The sequence below is a fragment of the Spermophilus citellus genome (assembly GCF_964194105.1).
Source record: "Spermophilus citellus genome assembly, chromosome: 7".
NCBI lineage: Eukaryota > Metazoa > Chordata > Mammalia > Rodentia > Sciuridae > Spermophilus > Spermophilus citellus.
The window spans coordinates 123,390,121-123,416,247 of NC_138188.1; the positions used below are offsets into that span (position 1 = coordinate 123,390,121).

Here is a 26,127-nt window from a genome sequence, read left to right on the forward strand (position 1 = left end):
ATTTATTTTTAATTTTCAGTGGACACAATATCTTTATTTTTTTTTAATGTGGTATTGAGGATTGAACCCAGCGCCCCACACATGCCAGGTGAACGTGCTACCACTTGAGCCACATCCTCAGCCCTGGACAACAGATTTTAAAGAACCATAGGACATAAAACTGTCAATAGCCGGCCACAATGACCTGTAATCCCAGTGGCTCAGGGGGCTGAGGCAGGAGAATCTCAAGTTCAAAGCCAGCCTCAACAAAAAGCTAGGTGCTAAACAACTCAGCGAGACTCTGTCTCTAAATAAAATACAAATAAAATACAAAATAGGGCTGGAGATGTGGCTCAGTGGTCGAGTGCCCCTGAGTTCAATCCCTGGTACCACGCTGACACCTCCCCAACACCCACCCCCCACCACCAAAAAATAAAAAAAAATAAAGTGCCAAGCAAAAACTCCCTTCTTAAAAAGATATATACTGACATTTTTAGCTTTGAGATCAGATCAGTATTCTAACAAGGCTTTATTTGCAAATACTGTGGCATTCTGGCGATGTTTGAAAAGCAGAGCTATCTATTATAAGACTTTTAAATACAATATGGTCAACATTTTAATGGCAGTAATCCCATGCATATGTGAAAGTGAGCCAAAATACCAAGTAAGAGTATAAAAGAAAAAAATGCTATGGGCTGCATGGTTAAATGGATCCTTATAAAACTAGTAAATAAAAATAAATTCCAAAATGTTTTTACTCATTTATTTTAAATGTACAGGTTCTTTTAGAATTGCTGCAAGCTGGAGGTATTGTTCAATTTGAAGAGAGTCGGCTCATCCGTATGGCAGAAAAAGCTGAATTGTAAGTTGTTTTGAAGCCATATATTAGTTTTCCATACAACTATTAAGTTATATTCATCTAACTTGAAGCCCAGTTTATTAAAAAAGCATTGCTGCTTTTTTAATTAAGAAAGGTTATACAAATAACAACACCACCAAAAACCTAAGTATGAATGTTTTGGCCTTCAGTTGAATTCTAGAAATTGGTAAAGTTTATAGGAATTTATGAGATAAATTTAAAATGTTTGTTTTTTACATTTGTTTTAATATGAAGGAAAAACTGCAGACTTATAATGTTTTATTATTTTAGATTTTTAAGACTTAATATTTCATGGTGTTTTATAAATTTTTCTGACAATTATATAGAATAAAAATAATGCAGAATTTAACATAGTAAATAAGATGCAATATGCAAACACTTTTCTTTGCGTAGTTCGTTGAATGTTTTGACATACTTTGAACAGAGACTTCAATAAAATTTTTGCATATTATTTATTAATAGCTAACTTTTTGATTCTTATGTGACACATTGTTTTCTTAACATTCTTTGTACCCAGCTTTGAAATTTCTTACAAACATAGCATTCAGAAGCATCTTAAACTTATTATATATTATTATTATATATAACATTATTATATAAATATATAATTATTATATAATATATTATATATTCATCTCCCTTATATATTTAATGAAAGTTGAGTATCCCTTCTCTGAAACACTTAGGAGAGGAAGTATTTTACATTTTAGAATTTGAAATATTTGCATGTGCCTTACCTATTGGGCATTCCTAATATGAAAATCCAATATCTGAAATGCTGTGATGTCAAAAACTCTTTAAGTCTTGTAGATTAAGAGTGCTCAAACTGTATACTTTTATTTAACAGTAGAAATCACATTATTAATTTTAAAAAATATCAATCTGTATATTATGAGATAGCAATAAACTAATATCCACCTGCCTGTATGGTACACTGAAATTTTTCCTTTTACATTCTAGCTATCAAATTTGTGAATTTATGTATGAGAGAGAACACCAATATGACAAAATTATTGATTGCTACTTGCGTGACCCACTGAGAGAGGTACGTTAAGAGACTTCTTTGCTCTTTTTTTCTCAGTCCTCCTGCCCTTATCACATAGAAATAACTATTCATTAGAAATACTTAGACATATGTTTGCTGACCCAAGGTTTTCTTCATTTATTCACCAGTTTTTACTGAGTCTCTGGTTTAAGACAAGTCCATATTGATAATTAAAAGAGAGATAGTTCCTCCAATTTTCGAATTTAAAAATTTAGTAATAGAGACTGGTAACAAATAAAACCAAGTATAAAATTATAAATTATGATAGGTACTAGGGAAGAGAAACTGGGTACCACTTTGAAGGATAATGGGGAACTGACTTATACAAAGAAGCCAGAAAAGTTATCTCAGAGAAAGTGACGTATAAAGTGAGTTTTGGAATTTGAGAAGCCAGTCAAGCAAAGAGCCAAAGGAAGAGTGTTCCAAGATAGGGAACCATATATGGAAAGATCCTGAGATGAGGGGAAAAGACATGTTCAGGGAACTGAATAGAGACCATATAGATGAAATGAAAATCAGTATAGGTGGAGCATACTAGACAAGAGCAAGAAGGTTTTTTTGCCAAGAGGCGGGGGTGGGTACTGGGGATTGGACTCAGGGGTACTCAACCACTGAGCCACATCCCCAACCCTATTTTGTATTTTCTTTAGAGACAGGGTCTCACTGAGTTGCTTTGCACCTTGCTTCTGCTGAGGCAGGGTTTGAACTCCTTCCTCAGCCTCCCTAGCCACTGAGATTACAGGTGTGTGACACCTCGCCCAGTGCAAGAATGTTTTGAGATGAAATTAGTGATATAAACAGGGATCACTGGAAGCAAAAATATTATATTCTCCAAGTAGGTCATTGAAAAAGTTAATAAATCGAGACCAAAATGAATTGGAACAGATCTGTAACTTCCAAGAGTCTATCCTAGACTTTAATTACTCTTCCTCTTCAGTGTCAGTTTTCCATCAGTTAAATATCTATATCAAATGGTTTTCTATCTCCAAATAATAAATATTTACCAGGACCGATACAGATAATAGTGACAAAATATTGCCTGAGTGAATTAATGAATAAATTATATCATCTTGTGTTGTTCAGGAAGAAGTCTTTAATTACATTCACAACATCTTATCCATTCCTGGCCACAGTGCCGAGGAGAAGCAGTCTGTGTGGAAGAAAGCAATGGACCATATTGAGGTATTGATTCAACACAACTTTTGAAACTTCCCCATTGGAGTTAATTTCCCAATTAACTTTATGCTAACTAAGGAATGGCAGGTATCATATTATTGCATTGATTTACTGGAGGATCAGAAGTCTTTTTCACATTTAAGCAGATCACATATGAGCTTCTAAAGTGAAACATCTGGTTTGAAAGCTGGGACAGTCAGTTCTGAGGTGTGAGGTCTGCAGTGATTGCCATACTGTTTTAACTATAGGATTGATATATATTATTGAATGTTATTTAAAGTTATCTTTCTACTAACAAGATAAATAGATCTTGGTGAAAGAACCCAATGAGACCTTCCTCCAGTGTTGAGTTTTATCTTTTTTTCTTTTTTTGCGTTTTGTATTCTTTTTTGTCATCCTCTTCAAGTCTCCACAGTCACAGTAGGGCTAATCCTTTATTTTTTCTTATCTGTATTATGCAGTGGTTTGAACATATGGACTCAGGCATCCAGAAGTGAAGCTGTGTCTCTCTGCATAATGTGAAACATGATGAATTAATCAATGAGCAAACAAATTACTCAGCAGAAACTTACCCTGAAGAAACAAGAAGTATTTTTGCTATACAACAATTATTTCTGCTGACTATTTTTTCTACATATGTATATTTTTTTACCTTGAGCCTTTACATGTCTCTTAACACCATGATTACAAGTATATGGAGTTTTTGTTGAAAAATTTTTGTTATTTCAGGGTTGCCCAGACACCTTTAGGAGTTTAATATTTTAATGTTTTAGTGATTTTTAAGCCATTCACAGATTGGGTTTGTGGACTCCTGGTAAAGAATCTCTAGTTCAGATGGTTCTCCCAATATGGACAAAATATATCATTAGGTTTTTAAGAATACTTTTTATTTTTCTGAATTAAAAAGTCAGTAAAGAGGGGCTGGAGTTGTGGCTCAGTGGTAGTGCACTTGCCTGGCATATGTGAGGCCCTGGGTTCCATCCTCAGTACTGCATATAAATAATAAAATGAAAGATCCATTAAAACTAAAAAATATTTTTTAAAAAGAAAAGAGTATAAAATATAGTTTAATAAAAAATTTAAAGCAAACATTCTAGGTCCAAATAAAGACTAAAATACATCTCATACTCTAGACTCTTCCCTTGTATTCTTTCCTGATCCCAAACGCCTGCCTCCTTGTTCCCACCACTATCTTCCTTATCCCAGTTTTTGTGATAATTTCCTGCCTTTCTATATACTATTACTGCATCCACATGCGTCCCTAATTGTGTTCTTGTTTTACATGCTTTTGAACTGTACTTAAATGAAATTATACTCTATTTTCTGTTTTATTTTTGCTTTATATTTTGTTTAAGAAGTTTGGACCATTTCTATACGTAGTTACAGTTCTTGCTTATTGTAGCATATTTCCTTTTATAAATATGTCACAATTTATTCATTTTATTGTTGATGGACCTTTGGTTGTTTCTGGATTTTGACTATTAAAAATAATCAGTGCACAGTTATTCTTAGGTATGCCTCCTGAGCACAGCCACATGCATTTCTCTAGGGCAGTGGCTCTCGGTCTGGTCTCAGACAAACATTACAACATCAGCTAAGAACTTGAGAGACTTCAGACTTCCTGAATGATAAACTCTTGGGTTGGGACCCAGCAATCTGTGTTTTAACAAGCCCTCCAACTGATTTTGGTGCATGATTACTTATAATCTCTGCTTTAAGGTATATAATTGCTAGTTAATTGGAATTAATACCTTAAATATTACCGGATGCCAGCATAATATGAGAGTTCTAATTCACTCTATATCTTTGCCAGACTTGAAAACTTTGTGAGTCTGGTGATGTGTAATGGTATCTAATTATGTTTTAAGTTTACATTTTCTTAATTGCTATAGATAGCCTTTCCCTGTTTAGTGGCTATTTAAATTTCCTCTTTGGTGATGTGCCTGTTGAAGTCTTTTGCCCAATTTTTTTCAATTGAATGTCTTATACTTATTGATTGGTAGGATTTCTGTATGTATCATGGATGTTAGTCTTTTTGCAAAAATGTACTGCAAACATCTTCTCCCATTCACTGACTTTTTCCCTCAATCTTTTTTCTTTTTAAGAAAAGTGTTTTTTAAATAGTATAATCAATTATTCTCCTGTACTTAAAAAAATATCTTCCTTTATTATCACCTAAAACTTTTGTTTTGTTTATTTGTTTTATAGTGGTGCTATGAATGAAACTTAGGGCTAGGGAAGTGCTCTGTCACTTAGCTACACCCCTAACTCTTGGATCTTTTTTTTTCTTTATCTTTAAATCTGGGATCCAGTTGAAAGCAATTTTCATATGTGATATAAAACTGGGATCTAGTTAATTTTGGAGGTATCCTGTTATTTTTAAGAAATACAAATGTCCTGTCTTCCCAGCAGCATTTATTATAACATGGTCATAAGTATATCAAGGATCTCTATACTTGGGCTGCTTTCTGGTCTTTCTGTTTCATTAGCCTCTTTGTCTATCTCTGCATCAGTACCAAACTATTTTAAGATATATAGTATATCTCTATATCTTTAACAAGGTCATGGCTAGTATAAACTTTGAATACTTTTGAGTACATTTTGGAATCAGCTGATAAAATTCCATCAAAAAAGAAAGAAACAAATTAAATTTTGTGATTCTGACTGGCCTTGCATTGAATCTGCCCATGATTGTGAAGATAATTGATGCTAAAGAGCATCAGTAAATTAAGTCTTCTAATCTGTGATTGTATGGTGTAATCTTTTATGCAATATCTTTCTATAGTTTTTATGATTTTTCTCTGTAGAAATTTTCCATCCTTTGTTAGATTTACTGTTACAACTTCTTTGTGGGGGGTACTAGGGATTGAACCCAGGGATGCTGTACCCAACCCACTTTATTTATTTATTTATTCATTCATTCATTTCTTCATTATTTTGAGGCAGAATCTTATTACGTAGTGGAGGCTGGTCTTCAGGTTTTGATCCTCCTACCTCAGCCTCCTGAGCAACTGGGATTATAGGCATATGCTACTAAGGCTAACTACAACTTGGTATTTTTATTAATGCTTCTAGTAACAGTATTTTTGAAATTTTCACATGAAACAAAGTCTGATGTTTCCTTTATAAGGTTTTTTTTTGTTGTTGTTGTTTTTTGTTGTTGTTGTTTTTGTAGAAGGTTCCTTAACATCCTGTGTATTTCCTTATGAATGGACTTTGAAATTTTTCACCTTTTCTATCATAATGGTGTTTTTTTTCTTGTTTGTTTTGTTGATAAATTTTGTTGATATTAAGCCAACCCTGAATTCCACAGGTAAATGCAATTTAAACCTGATATATTTTTTTGTGTGTGTGTTTTTTATTGGGTTTCTTTTTCTTTCAGGAATTTTGTGTCAGTATTCAGGAGTAAGGTTGATGCACACTTTTCTTTCTTTTTTTTTTTTAATATTGTCCCATTATGTTTAGTTATCAAAATGTTGCTGACCTTATACAATAACCTAAAGAAGTTTTCTATTCTCTGTAAGAGGTTAATTAATGCTGGTGTTATTTCTTCCCTAAATGCTCATTAGAACTAAATGGTGAGGCCATTTGGGCTTTGCATTTTCCATGTGACATGACTCTTGACTATTCATTTGATACCACTCATTTGATACATGTGGCACAACTCTTGACTACTCTTACTTTTGGTGGTTTTTTTCAGACCGAAAAGGTACAGCTGGGAAGGCAGAATCATAGATGTTAGAATCCAAGGATAAATCCTTTCTTTGATTTGACAAAAATAAGCCTTTTTAACAGTAGTTAATTAACAGTGGTTGACGTTTTAGTCTCCTTAAGACTATAGTTGATTTTTGAAGATTCTTCCAGTTTCTAAATCCACAAGGCCCAGAGATAAAGTTTTAGAATTCTTAGGCAAGAAATTGCAACCATACTCTTTCTCATTTCTTTATTGCTTTAGGTTCAAGAGTAAAATTCATTGACAGGGAAGCTTTTGTTCTTTATGTCCATCCTATAGATATCATAGCCAGAATCCATAGTATTATAGTGCTTTCATTTTCTAAGAACTCTGAATTACCCTTTGTTAAATTGAACTCTGAATTATTATAAGGTACACATCTGAATTTGCTCATTTGCAGTGTGCCCTTTAAACTGCAGTGCTAAATCAAGGTCTCCTGAAAAGCAATGTGAAGCTTTTGACAATATTGAAATAGGTAATCATAGCTCACATCTGTGAATATTCTATTTAAAAGTACCATTAAAAATGGATTTTTCTTTTCATTTAACTCTAGGAACTTGTATCCCTGAAGCCCTGTAAAGCTGCTGAGTTGGTTGCTACCCACTTTTCAGGACAGATTGAAGTAGTCATTAAAAAACTTCAGGTAAGCTCCGGTTGTGGCTCAGTGGTAGAACCCTTGCCTGGCACATGTGAGGCACTGAGTTCACTCCTCAGCACCACATAATAATAAATAAATAAAGGTATTGTGTCCATCTACAACTAAAAAATACTTTTTAAAAATTTTCAGGTAAATATTACACACATATATTGGGCAAAAAGATAACAGTGGAAAGAAATGAATTTCCACCTAAGAACTTCTGATTGTAGTCATTTCTTAAGTTTATAGTTGCCACATAATAATCTCTATGTTGGGTGTGTATGTCTTTGGGAGTAGCTGTGTGATGATCTCTGAGTCTGGAAATGAAGGAGTTTGTCTTTGGGCATAACAAAGAAACATCTTTGGAACTGTAACCTGTACTTATTCTAAAAATCACAACTCATAGAAAATCTCCTCTTCTCTCCCTCTTATTTTGCTATAGGACCCACAATCTTATTCTCTTTTAGGTATGTTTTACTTAGTTACTCACTACCGTATGGCCACATGATAGAGGTAAGGAATAGGCAATGACAGGGACATAAAACACAACACAGAATCTTCAAAGGGCAATAATAGTGGTGGGGAATAACTGCAAGGTAAAAACCAGAACATGAGTGAGTGGGAGACAGTTGGCATGGAGACAAAGATATGGAAGTCATTTGTTTAAATTAAATACATGTTGCAGGGGCTGGAGTTGTGGCTCAGTGGTAGAGTGCTCGCCTAGCATGCTTGAGGCACTGAGTTCGATCTTCAGTACCACACAAATGTAAAATAAAGATATTGTGTCCACTTAAAACTAAAAAATAAATATTTAAAAAATACATGTTGCAGCTCTACTCTGTTCCTCAGTGTGCATGAGGACATGAATAAGAAGATAGCCTTTCCTTTAATTTTTTTCTATGGAACAGAGAAGCATTTATATAACTATAATATAATGGTATAAGAGCTACATTAAAGAAGAGATTGATGGACTATGAGAAAGTCAGACAAGGATTCCCAAAACTATCTGAATTGGGTCTTGAATAATCAATAATAGTTTTCCAAACAGAATGGGGAATGGCTTTCTAGATAAGTGATCTGGGCATGCAAAGACTTAAAGGAATAAAGCAGCCTGTGTGTTCAGAGTATGTCAGATCTGTGTGAGGTGTGATACGTGGAGAGCAACAGTGGGCTAGAGACACGTTGGAAGAGATAAGTTAAAATTACAGAGGCTGAAAATCTAGCTTTGGGCCTGATATCATATGTAATACTAAGAAATTTGTACTTACTTTCTATGTGTTGGAGAATTACTTAAGTCTTTTAGGCAAAGGATGGCATCATTAGATCCATTTTGTAGAAAATTAACTCTGGCTTGCAGTGTGGAGAGTAGAGTGGCAAGGAGAGCAAATGGAATAGAGAGAACAATTAGAAAGCAAAAGGTCTAGGCAAAAGATTGAGGACCAGGACAAAGTCATTAGTAGTGAAGAGGACAGATTCCAGATGAAGTAAAATGTATAGCACTTTGAAGTTAATTGAATATAATGAGACAATTTAAAAACAATTCCCAGATATAAGGCTTGATTGTCCAGCATTATGCCCATTTTTAATTCCGGGCAAAGACACATCTGTTAATTCCACAAATATTTATTGTTTGTCCAAAAACATTTAATTTCTATAAATACAATCACTGCTTCCAAGGAAGAAAATAAACTGAAAAGCAATTACAGATTCATTTGACTGGAATGATGATAGTGTACTGCCCAGGATATTGAGAAAGTACATGGAGGGACAGGTGTTTTAGTCAGTTTTTTTTTTTTTTTTTTTTTTTTTTGCTGCCATGACTAAAGGATATGACCAGAACAAGTATAAAGGAAGAAGAGTTTATTTGAGGGCTCACAGTTTCAGAGGTCTTAGTCCATAGAAGCTGGCTCCATTCCACAGGGTTTGAGGTGAGTCTGACATCATGGTGGCAGAGTGTGGCCGAGGGAAGCAGCTCACATCACGGTGAAGCAGAAGCAGAGACTCCACTGCAAATACAAATATATACACCAAAGCCACACCTTAATACCCACCTCCTCCAGCCACACCCTACCACTTCAGTTACCACTCAGTTAATCCCTATCAGAGGATTAAATCACTGATTGGGTTAAGATTCTTACAACCCAATCATTTTTCCTCTGAACCTTCCTGTAATGTCTTACGCGTGAGCTTTTGGGGAACACCTCACATCCAAACCATAACAACACATTATAACCAGTCTTTTGGGGGCTGGGAAGACAGATACTTCTATTCACACCATTCTCAATCCCCAGAGCTTCTCTACCCTTTAAAAATCTGGTAAATCTTACTTGTTTTGATGGTACTGTCATCATTGCCCTTTAAAATGTAATATTATCAGTTTCAGGATTTCTTTTTCCTGTATTCTGTCTATAAGGATATTAAGAAATGGAGAGGCCTAGTAATCAAATATAATGTCATTCATTACGTAAATATATAAAAGCTGAAGTGTAATGGATAAGAAAAAAAAGTGTCTATTTGACCATGGCCCATTTGCTGAGTATTCTTTTAAAGAAATTTTATTCTAGAGTTTTATTGATTGTATATTCTACAAAGATCTTATAAAGTACCTTTACTTCTGATGAGAAGCAATGTGTCTCTGTCTAATAGTTTTCAGAATTCTTGAAAAGAAAAATAAGTAAGAATGTTAAGTTATTTATAACCAGGAGGAAAGTCATATAAAATAAAGCAAAGTGATGGAGAAAAGATAGGAAATCAAAGACTGATAAAGACTAGTAAGTATATATGTGTCAGTTTTGGGTTTTTAAAATTTTTTTTTATTTTTTGCAGAATGATGATCAAATCCCGGGCCTTAAACATACTAGACAAGCACTCTACCATTGAGCTATATCCCCAACCCTTTTTTTAAAAAAAATATTTTGAGACAGGGTCTCCCTAAGTTGCCCAGACTGGCATCAAACTGGTGATCTTTGTGCCTCAGCCCCCCAAGTAGCTGGGATTACACATTGCACCTGGTGTGTCAATCTTCTTAAAGACTGAAATATATATAATATAAATTATATAATTAATAAATTAAATATTTACCTTTTTTGTAGTTGTACATGCTAACTTTATTTATTTATTTATTTTTATGTGGTGCTAAGGATCGAACCCAGAGCCTTGCACTTGCAAGGCAAGCACTCTACCACTGAGCCATGACCCCAGCCCCAAGACTGAAATATATTTTAAAAATTATATTCTATATGACATTAATTATTTTCACTTTGGAAGTCTCCTCCTTCTTACAGATGAGGGTTGAGTGTGTCAGAAAAAAAAAAAAAAGATGAAAAACTAAGCATGTATAATTTTTATTTAAGTTCCCCCAAACTTAGAAACATGGGGTATAAGATGATTTATCTCATTTAATTCTCACTATTACCCTGTGCAGAAGGCAGAGAAGATATTGTTGTCTCTCTGCTCTCTGCTTCCTCCTAAGGAAATTGAATGCTAACACAAAGTCATATAGCTAATGAGTGTCAGAAGCAGAACCCAGATTTTATGGCATATTGATTGCAGACACATTGCAGTTTGATTGCTATATCTAATGTATCAACAGTGTATCAACAATGAACTTGTATTGTATGAACGACTATTATATCAACAGTGAATTTGTCTTGATGGTGTTTGTTAATTTGAGCCTCAAACTCCCACCCTACCTAAATAAACTATTTCCCAGCAGGCTGTTGACACAAGGAATACAGGCAGTTTGAAACCTATCAGTGCCACCAGCAGAGCAATTCAAACACCTGCCATTTGGAGGGCCTCATTCTGGGAACAGCTCAGGAGTTTTTCTTAGTAGGAATCTTTTTTTTTTGAAATAACAAGTTGTATCTCTTTTGCACTCAAAATTGAATGTGTGACAATGATTAGAACTGTTGGAAGGACATAAAGGACCTCCAGATGATTCTTTAGAATTTCTTAGAACCTTATAGAGGCTTAATGAAATGGGAAGATATGTATAGAGGCTTAACAGAATGTTAAGCATATATGTGTATTTTTAAGAGGCTGTCTAGAGTAGTTCATAATTTGGAAAATTCATTTTAGTACTTAATTATATTTTTTTTTATTGTTTTTCTCTTCAGAACCAGGTTTTACTTTTCAAATTTTTGAGGAGTCTTCTTGACCCCAGGTATGTTAATAAACTTTAGCTTTTCATAATATGTAGATGAGAAATAAAAGCAAATAAACTGAAGTTAAGATAATAGTCAAAGTATCTAAATAGTATAATTAGCTCATGATTTTTAATATCAGAGTAACTATTACATAGATTAATTTCTTCATGGTCTCAAAATAGGTATCGCCAGTTAATATTCTCTTTCCACTTGAAGGTGAGCATGTGTAATAAGTTCTCATCAATGTAAATGAAAACAATGAATCCATTTTTGAGGACATGCTTCAGGAAGAATTTGATGATCATATAATTCCCTTTTCAACCTTAGCTTCACTCCTGCCTATTCCTTATTCTGTGTGGTAGATGAATAGTTTTACTTTTAAAAATATCTAGTTCCAAGCCCACCTCTAAATCTATTACTTTTAAACTCTAACTTGATATATTTAGTGCTGAATAACTTCCTAATGGTAGGGAAAGAAAGTTTAAATGTGTTTTTCACCTGTTACTGTAGAACTTACCAAATGAAAACAAATCCTAGGAGATGATGAAATTAGTAGGCAAAGAGCTTTGCATGTGGGATCTTAAATTTTTACTGTGACTAAGTGGAGTACATTGGGAGTTCAATGTAATAATGTGTAACATCCTCTAAGTTAATATAAATATGTATCAGCATAACCAGAGAGGCTTTTGAAATTTCAAAACCACCACAGAATGATTGAGGGTGGGGATATTTTAATGCACACTTAAAGTTGAACACTAACTTTCTTAATCTTTTTTTTTTTTTTTAGTACAAGGGATTGAATTCAGGGGCACTCAACCACTGATCCACATCCCTATTCCTATTTTGTATTTTATTTAGAGACAGGGTCTCACTGAATTGCTTGGCACCTTACTTTTGTTGAAGATGGCTTTGAATTCACGATTCTCCTGCCTCTGCCTCCCAAACCTTTGGGATCTTAGGCATGCACCACTGCCCCCGGCAAACTTTCCTAATCTTAAGTGTAATATCTGAAGATGTTATTTTCATATTAGACATAAAAATCTTAGGTTTCATTATAATATACACTCCTTATTTACTTACTTTAGCAATTATAATATCAATTTTAGTTATTCCAGTATTCTGTGCTACTTTTAAATACCAAAATACCAGTAATTCTGTTGATCAGGATAATTTTTGGAAAGTTTAGTCATTTACATCTTGAGCAAGCTGTGCTGCATTTAAATTTAGAGTCAAGCAAATGTGTAGGTAAAAAGCAGTCTGATTGCATATGTCATTCTACCCCAGTTCAAGACCTTTTCAAAGTATCTGTTTGGATTCCAAGTTCTCAGATTATTACTGAGGCTAAGACATTTTTTATTTTAATTTCTATTCATCATTTGTATTGCTCTCAGAATGAGTTTGGGCCCCTGTCTGCTTCTAGGATTAACTGATGGAGATATTGTAGAATTGGGGTTGGGGGTAGAAGGGAAGGGAGAGAGTTGGAAAGAGAATGGCGGAGAATTGAGTAGGGGAGACCAGAGAAAAGTCAGAGACTGAACTGATAGAAGAGGAGAAAAGTGCCCAGCATCCAGGAAGAGTATTTCCCTGTTCTTTCTCCAGGTCCTGGCCCCCTCTGTTCCCATGGCCAAATTCCATCTGTCCCTTACCCATGCTTTGTCCAGTGTTAATCTCTTCTCTAGGATAATTTATTTTAACCAAGTCTTTTCCCCAACCATCCTGCCTAAAGAGACTCATGCTGGAAGAACAAAGGAAGCTCGACTTTGAACTTGGCATTTTCTCAAATGCAAGGAGGTATAGTCATGGTGGTGACCAGATATCATTTTTTTTAGAAAAAAATTATCAATATTAGGTAATTTAAATATCATTATAGTCATTTGCTTGTGGTGTCATGATTGCTGCTTAAGCTTCTCAGTAATAAAAATGACAAATAACAGAAGGATAGAGGTGTTCAATGGAAAGACTTTCTTGGTTATTACCTATACCTAGATTTAAAAGATTCTAATTAGATGAGACCCTTTAAGAATACTGTGAAAGTTGTTTTGTTCAGTAGCAAACCACAAAATTCTTATACTTAAGAAGTAAGGATATTTTATATCCCCAAAGTAACCCTAAACCTGGATAGTTACTCTGAATTAAGTTGTCACATGATTCCTCTCCTGTGATATCAGTTCAACTGCAGGAGCCTTCTCTGACATTCCTGGGAAAGAAGCAGTACACCCAGAGCCCTCTGCTTCCCTCCCCATAAAAAACAGGGTGACCTAGAATGACTTCACTCTGACAGCAGCCAAATCTCCAGCATTGCTTTATGCCTAACAGAAGTAAAGAGCCTTGAATTAACCAGATTGATACTTTAGCTACACTTTAAAAAAGAGTTCATGTTCTGTTAATCCACCTCCAGATGTCAAAGACCTCATTCTGCTTTGAAAGCCCTGGTTCCTGAATTCATCAGACTTTATCCTCTTACTTTGTGTCTAATACAGGAGTCAAACATCAATTCAGATTATGCTATAAGTTTGTTTTTTCAATTTGATGTTTGGCCTTTCTATAATTTTTAGGTTAAAAGTATTTTAAGGCTGGGGATATAGCTCAGTGGTAAAGTGTTTCCCAAACATGAATGAGAGAGACCCTGGGTTCAAAGCCCAGCACCAAAAAACAAACAAACAAAAAACCCAGTAAATAATTGTATCTCAACCTAACCTATTAAAGCCTGTTTACCTATAGTGTAAATATATAATACTAATAATATATTGAATTCTGGATTAAGGGAGAGAAATAAAGAAGGTTGAGTTCAGAGGAAGTAAAGAAAGAAGTTGTTCTCGCTTTCTTGTTTTCAGAGTTGTTCTCTGACAAAGATTCAACGTTATTTAGAAAAATATATGCCTTTTTTTCTATAGGGAAAGGGGAGAATGAGGAACATTTTTAGGGGAATAATAAAATGATTTTTAGGGGTACTTGGTGGGTTTGGAGAATATACAGAGGCCTGGAACAAAATCTGTTTGGTCCACAGAGAGGACAGTAGTATGTCAAGGATTACCTATGGGACCAAAGTGGAGGACAATTTCTCTAGAAGTCTGTCTAGGTGTGTTGACAGACTTCCGTCTCTTCCCAAGATGTGACTTCAGTTAATGATGAGTCAGGAAACAAGAGGAGATTGTTTCTCCTTGGTGGGCTGGATCTTAGGCACAAAAGGGGGAAATGCAATAGAAGGGGAGATACAGAACATGGGAGGAACCTGGGATCTGAGGTAGGTTATAGGGCCAATTAGCATGTCAAAGCACCCAGTTTGGGGGTATCATTTTCTGGGACCCAACATTGTATTTGTTGACTAACCTAAAGGATTAAAGTCTTGTCAGGCACTGGGAAAACTAAGGAGGTATGAGAAAAGATGTAGGAACAAAAGAACATTAAAAAATAGGTATTTGGCCCAGCCTCACAGCTTTCGCAGGCAGCCAACTTTACACTGTTTTTGCCTTTCTTTCTTTTCTTAAGCAATAGATTTTTTTTTTTTTTAAAGCTCCGGGTTTTTTCCCCCATGAAACGTCTATACTAGCATTCTGGAAAGTAGGGAAAATGAAAGAAAAGTTATTTTTAGTTATTTTGATCTTTTTGAGTGGAAAGAACATTTTTAAGATATCACCCCTCTGTGTTAAATAATATTTCAAAATTAAGATGAAAGATTGTAACATTATAAATGTTCATGAACATTAACATATTAAAACACATTCCTTCTTCAATGAGTGCCTTCAGTGGCCAAGGTGATTGTCAGCTTGTTCAGTTTTCCTTGTCAATATCAGATTTTTGTTAGTATTTTATTAGAAGTTCAAATTCTACCTAACATCATCTAATTAACCACTTATAAGAACATGTCATATCAGAATGTTGCTTTTTTGTTGTTTTTGTCCCCAAAGCTTGAGTGAATAAGATCTCATTCCTGTATATACAGTTTTTGCATATTTGATTTAACATTTATATCAAGTTATTTTTGAGGGAGTAGTTTTTCATTTTGTCAACAACATTTTTAAAGTAACAAATCATCCAGTTAAATTCATATGTATATATTTGTTTCTTTATCCAGTTTCTTTAAGTTATCTTTGTTATATAATAATTTCATCACCAGAATGACTTGAAGTATTGGTGGCATCTGTACATGGAAAGATTAAATAGTTTTGCAGGGAGATGGGGTTAATCCTCCAGAAACAAATTACTTGCTTGAATTGACGCCAACAGCTTGGGAGAAAGGATTTGCATCCTCTTCCAGTTCTGTCCTTTGAACAACTGCTGAACAGAGGCCTACTCCACCCCCCACTCCCTGTGCTCCCACTGGCCACCAATTCTTACAGTTTGGATATTCTCACATCCAGATGCAGGCCCCGTTGTGCAGTGGCATGCCTATAGGATAATACAAAAGGATGCTGATGTGTTTTGTGAGGCTTTGAGCTGTATAGGAATAAAGAGAACTTGCAAATATATTTATATTCAAAATATTATCAGTGTGATATTCCTGGTAATGTCAATTTAGCCTTTGTTAACGAAGTCCTGGAGGCCTCTGAAATATGTATTGCTATTTTTTTGAAGGGGAAAAAAACACATAAAATGTCACATTGTATTTTTAAGTCTTTAATCAAAATAAAATAAACATTGAACTTTGCTAAGAAAATGAGTAACTTTGCCAAAAAGCAAAATATAGATTATGGAAATGGTTATACACTGGAATTTAGTTTAATCTGTCAGTGTTACTATGGCTCTTTTTGAATGGAAGGAACATTTTTAAGATATCATCCCTCTGTGTTAAATAACATTTCAAAATTAAGATGAAAGATTGTAACATTATAAATGTTCATGAACATTAACATATTAAAACACATTCCTTCTTCAATGAGTGCCTTCAGTGGCCAAGGTGATTGTCAGCTTGCTCAGTTTTCCTTGTAGGTATCAGATTTTTGTTAGTATTTTATTAGAAGCTGAAATTCTACCTAACATCATCTAATTCTCCCTCCTCGTTCCACCTTGTGTATATGCATTTATTTCTTGATTCCTTTATTTAGTAATTATTTATTGTGAGATTGATGTTCGTAATCAGTTTTTCTAACCCAAACCTGTCTCCTCTCCTTTATTTTATGCCTTAGTAAATGGTGTCATCTACCCATCTATTTTATTTAATTTGGGAATAACCACAGCATACTAAGTACTATGGCTGGCGTGGGAGATAAAAAGGTGAATAAAGGCTCTGCCTTTAGAGCATTGACATTCTAATGGAGGAGTAAGCAGGCAATTCTAGTGTGTCTTGAGCGAGTGATAATCAGTGTCTTCAGTGTCTTCAGTGCCCAATATTTTCACTTTCTTGACCCAATGCTACTTAGCCTTCTCAGCCACACCACATAGAGCCACTCCTCAAAATCTATAAACTGTCTTTTCTGTATCTCTCACATGTGAATTCTCCTCTTGTCTACACCCACAGTGTCCAGTTTCAAGCACTCAGCATCTCTCCTGGTTTTTGTAGCTGGTTTCCCATCCAGCCTTACTAATGCTGCTGCTTCCGTTTTCAACAAGCAAATAATGATAATGTCCCCCTCCCTTCTCACAGTTCTTTCATTTCCTGTTACCCAAAGTGAGATCCAAACTCTTGTTGTACAGGCCCTTCTTTTTTTTATTCTAATTAGATATACATGACAATAGAATGCATTTTGACATATTGTACACAAATGGAACACAACTTCTTCCTCTGGCTGTACATGGTGCAGAGTCACTCCAGTAGTGTAATCATACATGTATATAGGGTAATAATGTCTTGTCTCATTCTACCATCCTTCCCATCCCCAAACCCCCACCCCTCCCCTCACTACCCTCTACACAAACCAAAGTTCCTTCATTCTTCCCTACTCCCCTACCTACATGTTGCTTATCAGAGAAAACATTCGGCTTTCAGTTTTTTGGGATTAGTTTATTTCACTTAGCATGATATTCTCTAGTTTTACCCATTTGCCTTCAAATGCGATAATTTCATTCTTCTTTAAGGCTGAATAATATTCCATTGTGTTTATGTACCACATTTTCTTTATCCATTCATTTGTTGAAGGGAATCTAGGTTTGTTCCATAGTTTAGCTACTGTGAATTGAGCTGCTATAAACATTGATGTGGCTGCATCACTGTAGTATGCTGATTTAAGTCCTTTGGGTATAAACTAAGGAGTAGGATAGCTGGGTCAAATGGAGTTTCCATTCCAAGTTTTCTGAGGAATCTCCATACTGCTTTCCACAGTAGTTGCACCAGTTTGCAATCCTACCAGCAATGTATGAGTGTACCTTTTTCCCCACATTCTCACCAATACTTATTATTGCTATAGTCTTGATAATTGCCATGCTGACTAGAGTGAGATGAAATTTTAGAGTAGTTTTATTTTGCATTTCTCTAATTGCTACAGATGATGAACACTTCTTCATTTGTTTGTTGATAAATTGTATTTTTTTTTCTTCTGTAAATAAGAGACCCAGAATAGCCAAAGCTATCTACAGCAAGAAGAGTGAAGCAAGAGGCATCACAATACCAGACTTTATACTATACTATTAGAGCAATAGTAACAAAAATGGCATGGTATTGGTACCTAAATAGTCATGTAGACCAATGATACAAAATAGAAGACACAGAGACTAACCCACATAAATATGGTTATCTCATGCTAGACAAAGACACCAAAAACATATACTGGAGAAAAGATAGCCTGTTTAACAAATAGTGCTGGGAAAACTGGAAATCCACAGGTAGTAAAATGAAATTAAACCTCTGTCATCCTGCACAAAAATAAATTTAAAAGTGTATCAAAGACTTAGACACTAGAACAGAGACTCTATGCCAAATAGAAGGAAAAAGTAGGCCCAAACCTTCATCATGTTGGTTTAGGACCTGACTTCCTTAATAAGGCTCCTAAAGCACAAGAAATATAAAATAAGAACCAATAAATGGGATGGATTCAATCTAAAAAAACTTCTTCTCGGCAAAGGAAACAATCAATAACGTAATGAGAGAGCCTACAGAATGGGAAAAAATCTTTACCACACGCACCTCAGATAGAGCACTAGTCTCCAGGATATATAAATTTTAGAGTAGTTTTGATTTGCAAAAACTTAACACCAAAAAAACAAATAACCCAATCAATAAATTGGCTGAGGAACTGCACAGGCCCTTCTTGATTGGTTCAGGCCTGCCTGTCCAGCTTCATTGTCTTCCATCCTTTTCTCCTTTGTTCCTCAGCAGTTCTGAACTACTTGCTCTTAGGATACATATTGTCATTCCTCCTCTGAATACATGTTCCTCCCTCTGTCCATTTTGTTTTCTTGAGAGCAATTTACTTACCTTTTAAAAGTTATAAAGCTATGTGCTTTGATCCAGTGATTCCATTTTGGAAAATATGTTTTAAGGAAATACTTTGAAATTAAAAAGTAATACTAAAATATCTATATTAACATTTATAATAGAAAAAGTTATTTTTAAAAGGGGGGTTATGGAAAGATGGCCAATTAAACACTAATATGTAAACTTAATTGAATACCAAATTGGCAAACATAGCAATGTGAATTTAAAAATAAATCTAAATTGGAAAAATATGTAACATTTAATAGTATGCCACATACTGTTTGTGTGATTGAATAATAGAAAGAGAATATGTAGAAACATGGGTAGCTTAATGATCACTTTGTTCTTTTCCCCCATAAATTAGTTTAAGTTAATAATAAAAATGAGAGTAGTTGTTGGTACTTTGGAAGGGTTCTTTGCTTTTCAAATTTCTGATACAATGAAAACTGGCATGTAAGTGCTATATATTAAAATTTCAAAAATATTTGCTTTATTTTTACTTAAATAGTATTTCCAAATATATTACCCTATTTTGCAATGCAAAGGACATGTTTTAAAGTATCTTGTGTCAACATACTGTTATGTATGTTACTCTTTTCTATTCATTGCTAGTGTGTTTAGTCTCTCCTTTTCTTTCACTCATTATCTGCCTTCTTTGGTTTCAGTTGGACATTTTCTATGAATCCATTTTTTAATCTCAACATAAAAGCTTACACTTTTTTTTAACCTTTTTAGTGCTTGTTCTTTGTTAGAAGTACACATTATAATTCATCCAAGTTCAAATACTACTGTAGCATTTCATGGGTAGTACAAATACCTTATAATAGAATCTTCTCAATTCTTCCCTTCCATCCCTTATAACTGTCATTCATTTCACTTTTCCATGTACAATCACTGGATGCATTATTGCTATTCTTTCAAACAAACCGTTATCTAGTAGGTCAGTTAAGAATAAGAAAAATGAAAGATTTTTTTATGTTCACTATGCCTTCTCTAATCCTCTTCATTTCTTTATGTAGATTCAAGTTTCTGCTCTATATCACTTTCCTTCTTGTAAGGCACATTTCTTGCAAGGCAGGTCTAACAGCAACACATTCCTTCCAATTTTTCTTTGTCTGAGCAAGCATTTTTTCTTCACTTTTGAGAGACAGTTTTGCTGGATGCAAAATTCTAGGATGATGGGGTATTGTTTCTTTTCTTTAAATACTTGAAATATTTCATTCTACTCACCTCTTCTTTGCATGATTTTTGAAGAGAAGTCTGTTGTAATTTTCATCCTTGCTCCTCTACAGGTAAGGTAGGTAAGGTATTCCATGTACCTCTTTCCCTGTGACCAGCCAGCCTCTGCTAAGATTTTCTTTTTCTGCAGTTCAAATGTGATATGCTCGGGGGTGGATTTTTTTTTCTCTTTATTCTGCTTGGTGTTGAGTTTCTTGGATCTGTGGTTTGTTGACTGTCATTAATTTTTAGAAAACTGTCATTGTTTTAAATCTTTCTTCTTTCCTTTCCTTCCTATTACCATTAAGCATATGTTACACCCTCTACCCCACCTACTGAAGTGAGATAGGGACTCTAGTTGCCTATTTTGCTTCCCCAGGTTAATTAGACTCTGATAAAACCCCACTCAGACTCTGATAAAATACTTTTCCTCGAGGGCAGGTGTATTAGTTTGCTCAGGCTGCCTTAACAAAGTACCTCAAACTGGATGACTTAAACAACAGAAACTTATTGTTTCTCAGTTCTGGATGCTGCAAGTATGAGATCAAGTTGTTGGCAGGATTGTTTCCTACCCAAGGCTGCACGGAAGTTCTATTCTGTGCCTCTCCCCCAGCTTCTGGTGGATTGCTGCAATCTGGCACCCCTAGACTCTGAGAAGCACCACACTGATCTTGGCCTTCATCTAAACCAGAATTCCCCCTGTGTGTGTCTGTGTCATTTTCCCTTCTTATAAGGACATTGTCATATTGGATTAAGGACCAACCCTGCCCCAATGTGACCTTATCCTAACTTATCCTGTTAATTACAACTGTGAAGACTATTTCCAAATGATGTCACATTTTGAGATACTGAGAGTTATACTTCAGTTTATGGATTTGGGGGAAAACAAAATTTATCATGTGTTTTTCAGAAGAACAAAATGCTGTGGGCATGTTTCAAAATGTCTACTTTCCCCCTTCCCCAGGTAGAAACAGGAGATATTTTTTTCTCTGATCTTTACAGTAAGAACACGGTGGTTCTCAGGGGGAAGGGGGCTAAACTCCAGAAGTATGGGAACCCTCCAAAGACTGAACCCCCTGGAATTTTTAACTTTCGAATTTGTCTATGATGGACCTTCATCAATTTGTCAATGACAATCTTAAATTTTCCTACCCCATTCTGACTCCAGAAGCCACAGTATCTGCTCCCACACTTATGCTCCAATAAGGTGTGATTCTCTGTACCAACCTCTCTGTCTTTTTCTAGTTTGGGGGACAACAGTTTGCCCTTGCCCTAATTCTTTGATGGAGCTAAGAAGTGTTGTTGATTTTTCACTTCAGCATTCTTCGTGTGAGCATGGAATGACTATTTACATGCCAGACCAGAAACCAAAAGTCTTTGTTTGGTGTATGTGCAGTTTTATGTGGTCATCTTAATAATGTATAGTAGTCTGCCCTCGCATCAGTTCCAAAACCACTTCTGGAATTTGTTTGGTTTAAAGATAGGGTCACAGAATTGCCTCTTATGTATGTCTTTCATTTCCAACTTTGACCTGAGGGAGAGATTGGCATCAAATTTCTCACCTAACCCTGGAAGTATACCAGTTTAGGTATTATGTTAAAGATGCCACTGCCTATATAGTTCCAGTCTTTCTCAATTTGGGCCAAACAACCCTTGTGAATGTGATGACTAGCAGATTTTTGTGGTAAGGAGAACTTTACATTAGGAAAAATATACATGATGAAAATGACTACAGAAATTATTATTATCATTACTTATTATAGTACTTTGGAAAAATTTTAGTTACCCTATGGGTGTTTCTGGTTTTGGAGATTGAACCCCAAGTTATACAACCAGCACCACTGTGGGTTTTTAATTGAAATCTGTATAGCATTGGATTGATCCAAATACTCTCTCTACCTGATATATTTATGAAAATGAATGGTTGTCTAAAATCATCAAGCTTTTATATTTCTTAGCTTATGAAGTCTGTTCTTCCTGCCTGTTCAGGAGAATAATCAAAACAATACTTTCTTTTTCATGAATGTCAGAGCAATAACAAAAATTTTATTAACTTTTGAAGAAGTACATTTTGCCACTTGATTAGTCAAACCAGGAAATGAGAAATGACCAAAATCCCTTAAAGCCAACTCTCTTAGATCTACTGTTGCATTAGTTTGGCGTGGCAGAATCTTTGCTATCAGATGGAATCATGTGCTTGTCTGCTTTGGTCTGTGCCTCATAAAAGTTTATAAGGGATTGTAGCTGCTTCTATCTGAGGGACTTCTGGCAACTGTTCACAAGATGAAGGGTCATCATGGACAGTAAGAGACCAAAGGATGCCATTGGATTTCTTATTGTCAGAGTATAGGTTTCCATCTAAGACAATTGCTTAGCGGGTTGTAGGCATTACCGAGTTTTTTATGTCTCATATAAATTTTCTACATGTTGTCTTTGCCTTCTGTAAGAATCACATTTTAAGTATTTTTCAGGCAGATCGGCACACTTGTGTATGTTTTGTTCAGCTGGCACAAGATTACATTATGGCAATTTTAATATGAAATGTGCTTGAGAAGCTGAAAGCTCAGCCTACAGACCTTGTGAAGCAACTTGATTTGAATGAAAGCTACAGAAAAAATAGTTTTCTTTATTTTCGTGTATTGTGAGTGATATAGTTAAGTTCTTAATCTAAAAGGGACTGAGTGGTCCTTTGTATGCCACACCTCAAGGACTGGATGTATGGAATGAGTAGGGTGTTGAAGCAGATAGGATTTAGGCTAAGCTAAAGTGGCCTAAATTGTCTAAACAAGTACAGAGAGAAATTTCCCTCCCTAGTGATATGGAAGAAGAGCTTGGACTGGCCTGCATGTGTGCAGTTTTTAGATAGGAGGGGGCACTGAAGAAGCCCTTTTCACCCCAACACATTTATTTTCCATGTCAAATGTTAGGAAGTCAGAATTTTAGTTTTAGAATCATATTAATTTAAGTTGTAAAATACTTATATTTTTATCCTTCCCTAGAAATGGTCTGATGTTTAAGGTTATAATTTAAAATGATTTTCATATCCTGGATAACAGAATATATTCTTAAACCGAATTTCAGAGTACATGGGGGTTGTGTATGCTCTGGCGCACATGTGTCACAAGGCATATGTGTGTTTTCTTTTAAAACCGACAAAAGAAAGCATGTATATGTTTTTGTATACATGTAAGTTTACCTTTATAGCCAATGAGATTGTTAAAATAGATTCCCCAAATAGTAGATGAGGTTTAGGTCTAAAAGTCATAATTTTGACAACCACTGATGTTAGTAGTATGTACATAGCATAAATGGTAGCTAATAGAAGACTAATAGAAATAGCTTTGGCAAGTGAATATAACAGATCATGTTTATGTGCAGGATTTATAAGCAGTAGGCAGAAATAATGTAAATTTATTAATACTACAGCTTATTTATTGGAGTTTTGACTATGTTGATATTGCCTAATCATTTCCCATCAGCCACATTATTTCCCTCATAAGTGAATGCATCAGAATCTATTCATTAGAATGATTTGCTTGGTTTGATGCATATCCACATCTTCTGCTTTTATAAATGGTTTTGTCAATAAATGTTCTGAGAAGAATTAAGTACTGTGATTCATCAGCAGGTGCTTATGTCTAATCTTAATTTGCTCCATAGTCTTGCATTTATAAGACATATTAACAGAAATCTGATATAGATAAAATACTAATAACACCACCAGTTTGGCACAAACATCTGGAAAGTATGCTGGCTTACCCAAATGTGGAGACACATTGGTTAACATTCCTGTTTTCTTCTGCTTAATAGCATTTTTTGGTGCACAAACATGTCACTCCAAGAAGATATAAGAAAAAAACAAATTACTTTGTCATAAAAACATATTGGGGAGGTTCCTTCACATATAAAGCAAGCAGTTGGACACCAACTTCAGTTTAACTCAATTTTCCATTGTCTGCTGTGGTTAGTGTCATATTCCTGGGGTTAAGGACTCAGTTCACGAAACTGCTCCCACTTCAGATGCTGATCACAAGCCCTAGATTGTTACCTGTGCTTCTGACTGTCTGGCTATAAATTGGGATTCCCATGACCCCTTACTTGATTAATTTACTAGGAGGACTCACAGAACTCAGGAAGACACCTTACTTAACATGTCCAGTTTATTAGGAAGAATATTACAAAGGATAGAAAAGCAAAGTGAGGTGGAAGAGATGCACAGGGCAGGGCATGTGGGAAGATGCAAGAGTTTCCAGGACCTCTCACTACAAGAATCTTCACATACTCAGCAGTCTGGATGCACTCCAAACCCCTCCCTTTTGGGTTCTTATGGATGCTTTATTATGTAGGCATGATTGATTAACTCATTGGCCATTGTTGATACATGCAACTTTGAACTCCTCTGTCTCCCCAGAGATGGATGGGTAGTATAACTGAAAGTTCCAACCTCTGACCACATGGTTTGTTCCCCTGGCAACTAGACCCCTATCCAGAGGCTATCCTGGAGTCTGTAGCTACCAATCATCTCATTAGCGTAAAAAAAAAGATACTTACTACTACTTTGGAGTTCCCAAAGGTTTTTAACTTCTGTGTGCTCAAAACCAAGGACAGAGACCAAGTATGTATTTCTTATTATGCAACAACATCACAGTCCCACATCATAAAGAACTAGATTTATCATGTGTGTCTTTTAGAAAATTTCTTCATCTAGAGTTTTCTAATAGAATTTGTTCCTAGCTGTCTGTGGAGCTAGTAGCCTTAGTACCTGTAATTCTCACCCCTCTGTTGTTTCCCTCTGTTGGAAGGCAGTCCAGTGCACTATTTCCTGTCAGTTTAGTTACATTTACATGCATTTTCTGAGCACTGTTATATGCCAAGATGCTGGGGAATGCTGTGCTAATGCTGAGGAAATAATAATGAATGCAGCATGGTCGTTGATTTTATGGAGCTGATAGTATAGTTGGGGACACAAGCACTTAAACAGATAATTTTCAAGTTATATGGTAAGAATTTAGGTGATGATATATAGAGAGAGAATAGCTAGGCACTGCTGGGTGCAGTGATGCATACCTGTAATCCCAGCAGCTCAGAGGATCGCAAGTTCAAGATGAGCCTCAGCAATTTGGTGAGACCCTGTCTCAAAAGAAAAAATAAAAAGGGAATGGGAATGTAGCTCAATGGTAGAATGTTGATGGGTTCAATCTCCCGTACTACCACCACCCCCAAAAAAGGTAGAGAATAGTCAGTCACTTAAAAAAAATTCTATATGAAAGGCAGTTGTTGAGATACAACAACAAAATTTTTTTTTCAACTGAAAACTTGATCTTTGGAATTTATAGTCAACTTTGGAAATACTGAATTTGCCTATATCATGAGCAATCTATGACATTAAAGTAGACCAGATAAGTTTGTGTCTTTCCACAATGTCAGAATTTATAGAATAACAATAAATTCACATGCTACATCAATTTTATTGGCTTTAATTCACTGAGTTTTCATGGTTCCCTTGGTAGCTGTGAGCAGGGCATTCAAAAGTTCTTTTATTTCATTCCAATCTTAATTATTAATATCTACAACATTCAAGTCATATCACACTTTACACAAAAATATATAGGTTACAGAAAGACTGAAAAAGTTAAGCAAGCACAGGGTTTCAAGAAGCCCTACTAGGAGCAAAGGCAGAGAGCAGACACAAATGCAAACAGTCATCTGTACATGGTCAGATATGATTCCGGGTTCCAGCCACAGAACTTGTTCCAGGTGAGGAACTGTCCAGAGTTCAGAATTTGTTCAAGGTGAGTGCCCGGGCAGCAGGCAGTTTCAAAGTGGGCCACATCAAGCATGGCTATGGAGCTGAGCTAAAGCTACTAGGACAGAGTCAGGAGTTCCTGACCTGTCACTCTCAGGATGTGTTCACCAAATGGTCTGATGACAAGTTGTTGTGTGATGCTGTACCGCTCTCT

General features: G+C 35.3%; 1 protein-coding gene across 2 annotated transcripts in view; it reads left to right on the forward strand.

Annotated features, from left to right (window-relative positions):
* Positions 1–26,127, forward strand: part of VPS8 (VPS8 subunit of CORVET complex) — a 271,364-nt gene that overhangs the window by 131,144 nt on the left and 114,093 nt on the right. For both annotated transcript variants that reach the window (XM_081301471.1, XM_081301472.1), the window contains exons 31-35: positions 759–841; positions 1,820–1,904; positions 2,988–3,086; positions 7,367–7,456; positions 11,569–11,615. In XM_081301471.1, coding sequence (XP_081157597.1) covers positions 759–841; positions 1,820–1,904; positions 2,988–3,086; positions 7,367–7,456; positions 11,569–11,615 — 404 coding nt within the window. The remainder of the gene's footprint in view (positions 1–758; positions 842–1,819; positions 1,905–2,987; positions 3,087–7,366; positions 7,457–11,568; positions 11,616–26,127) is intronic.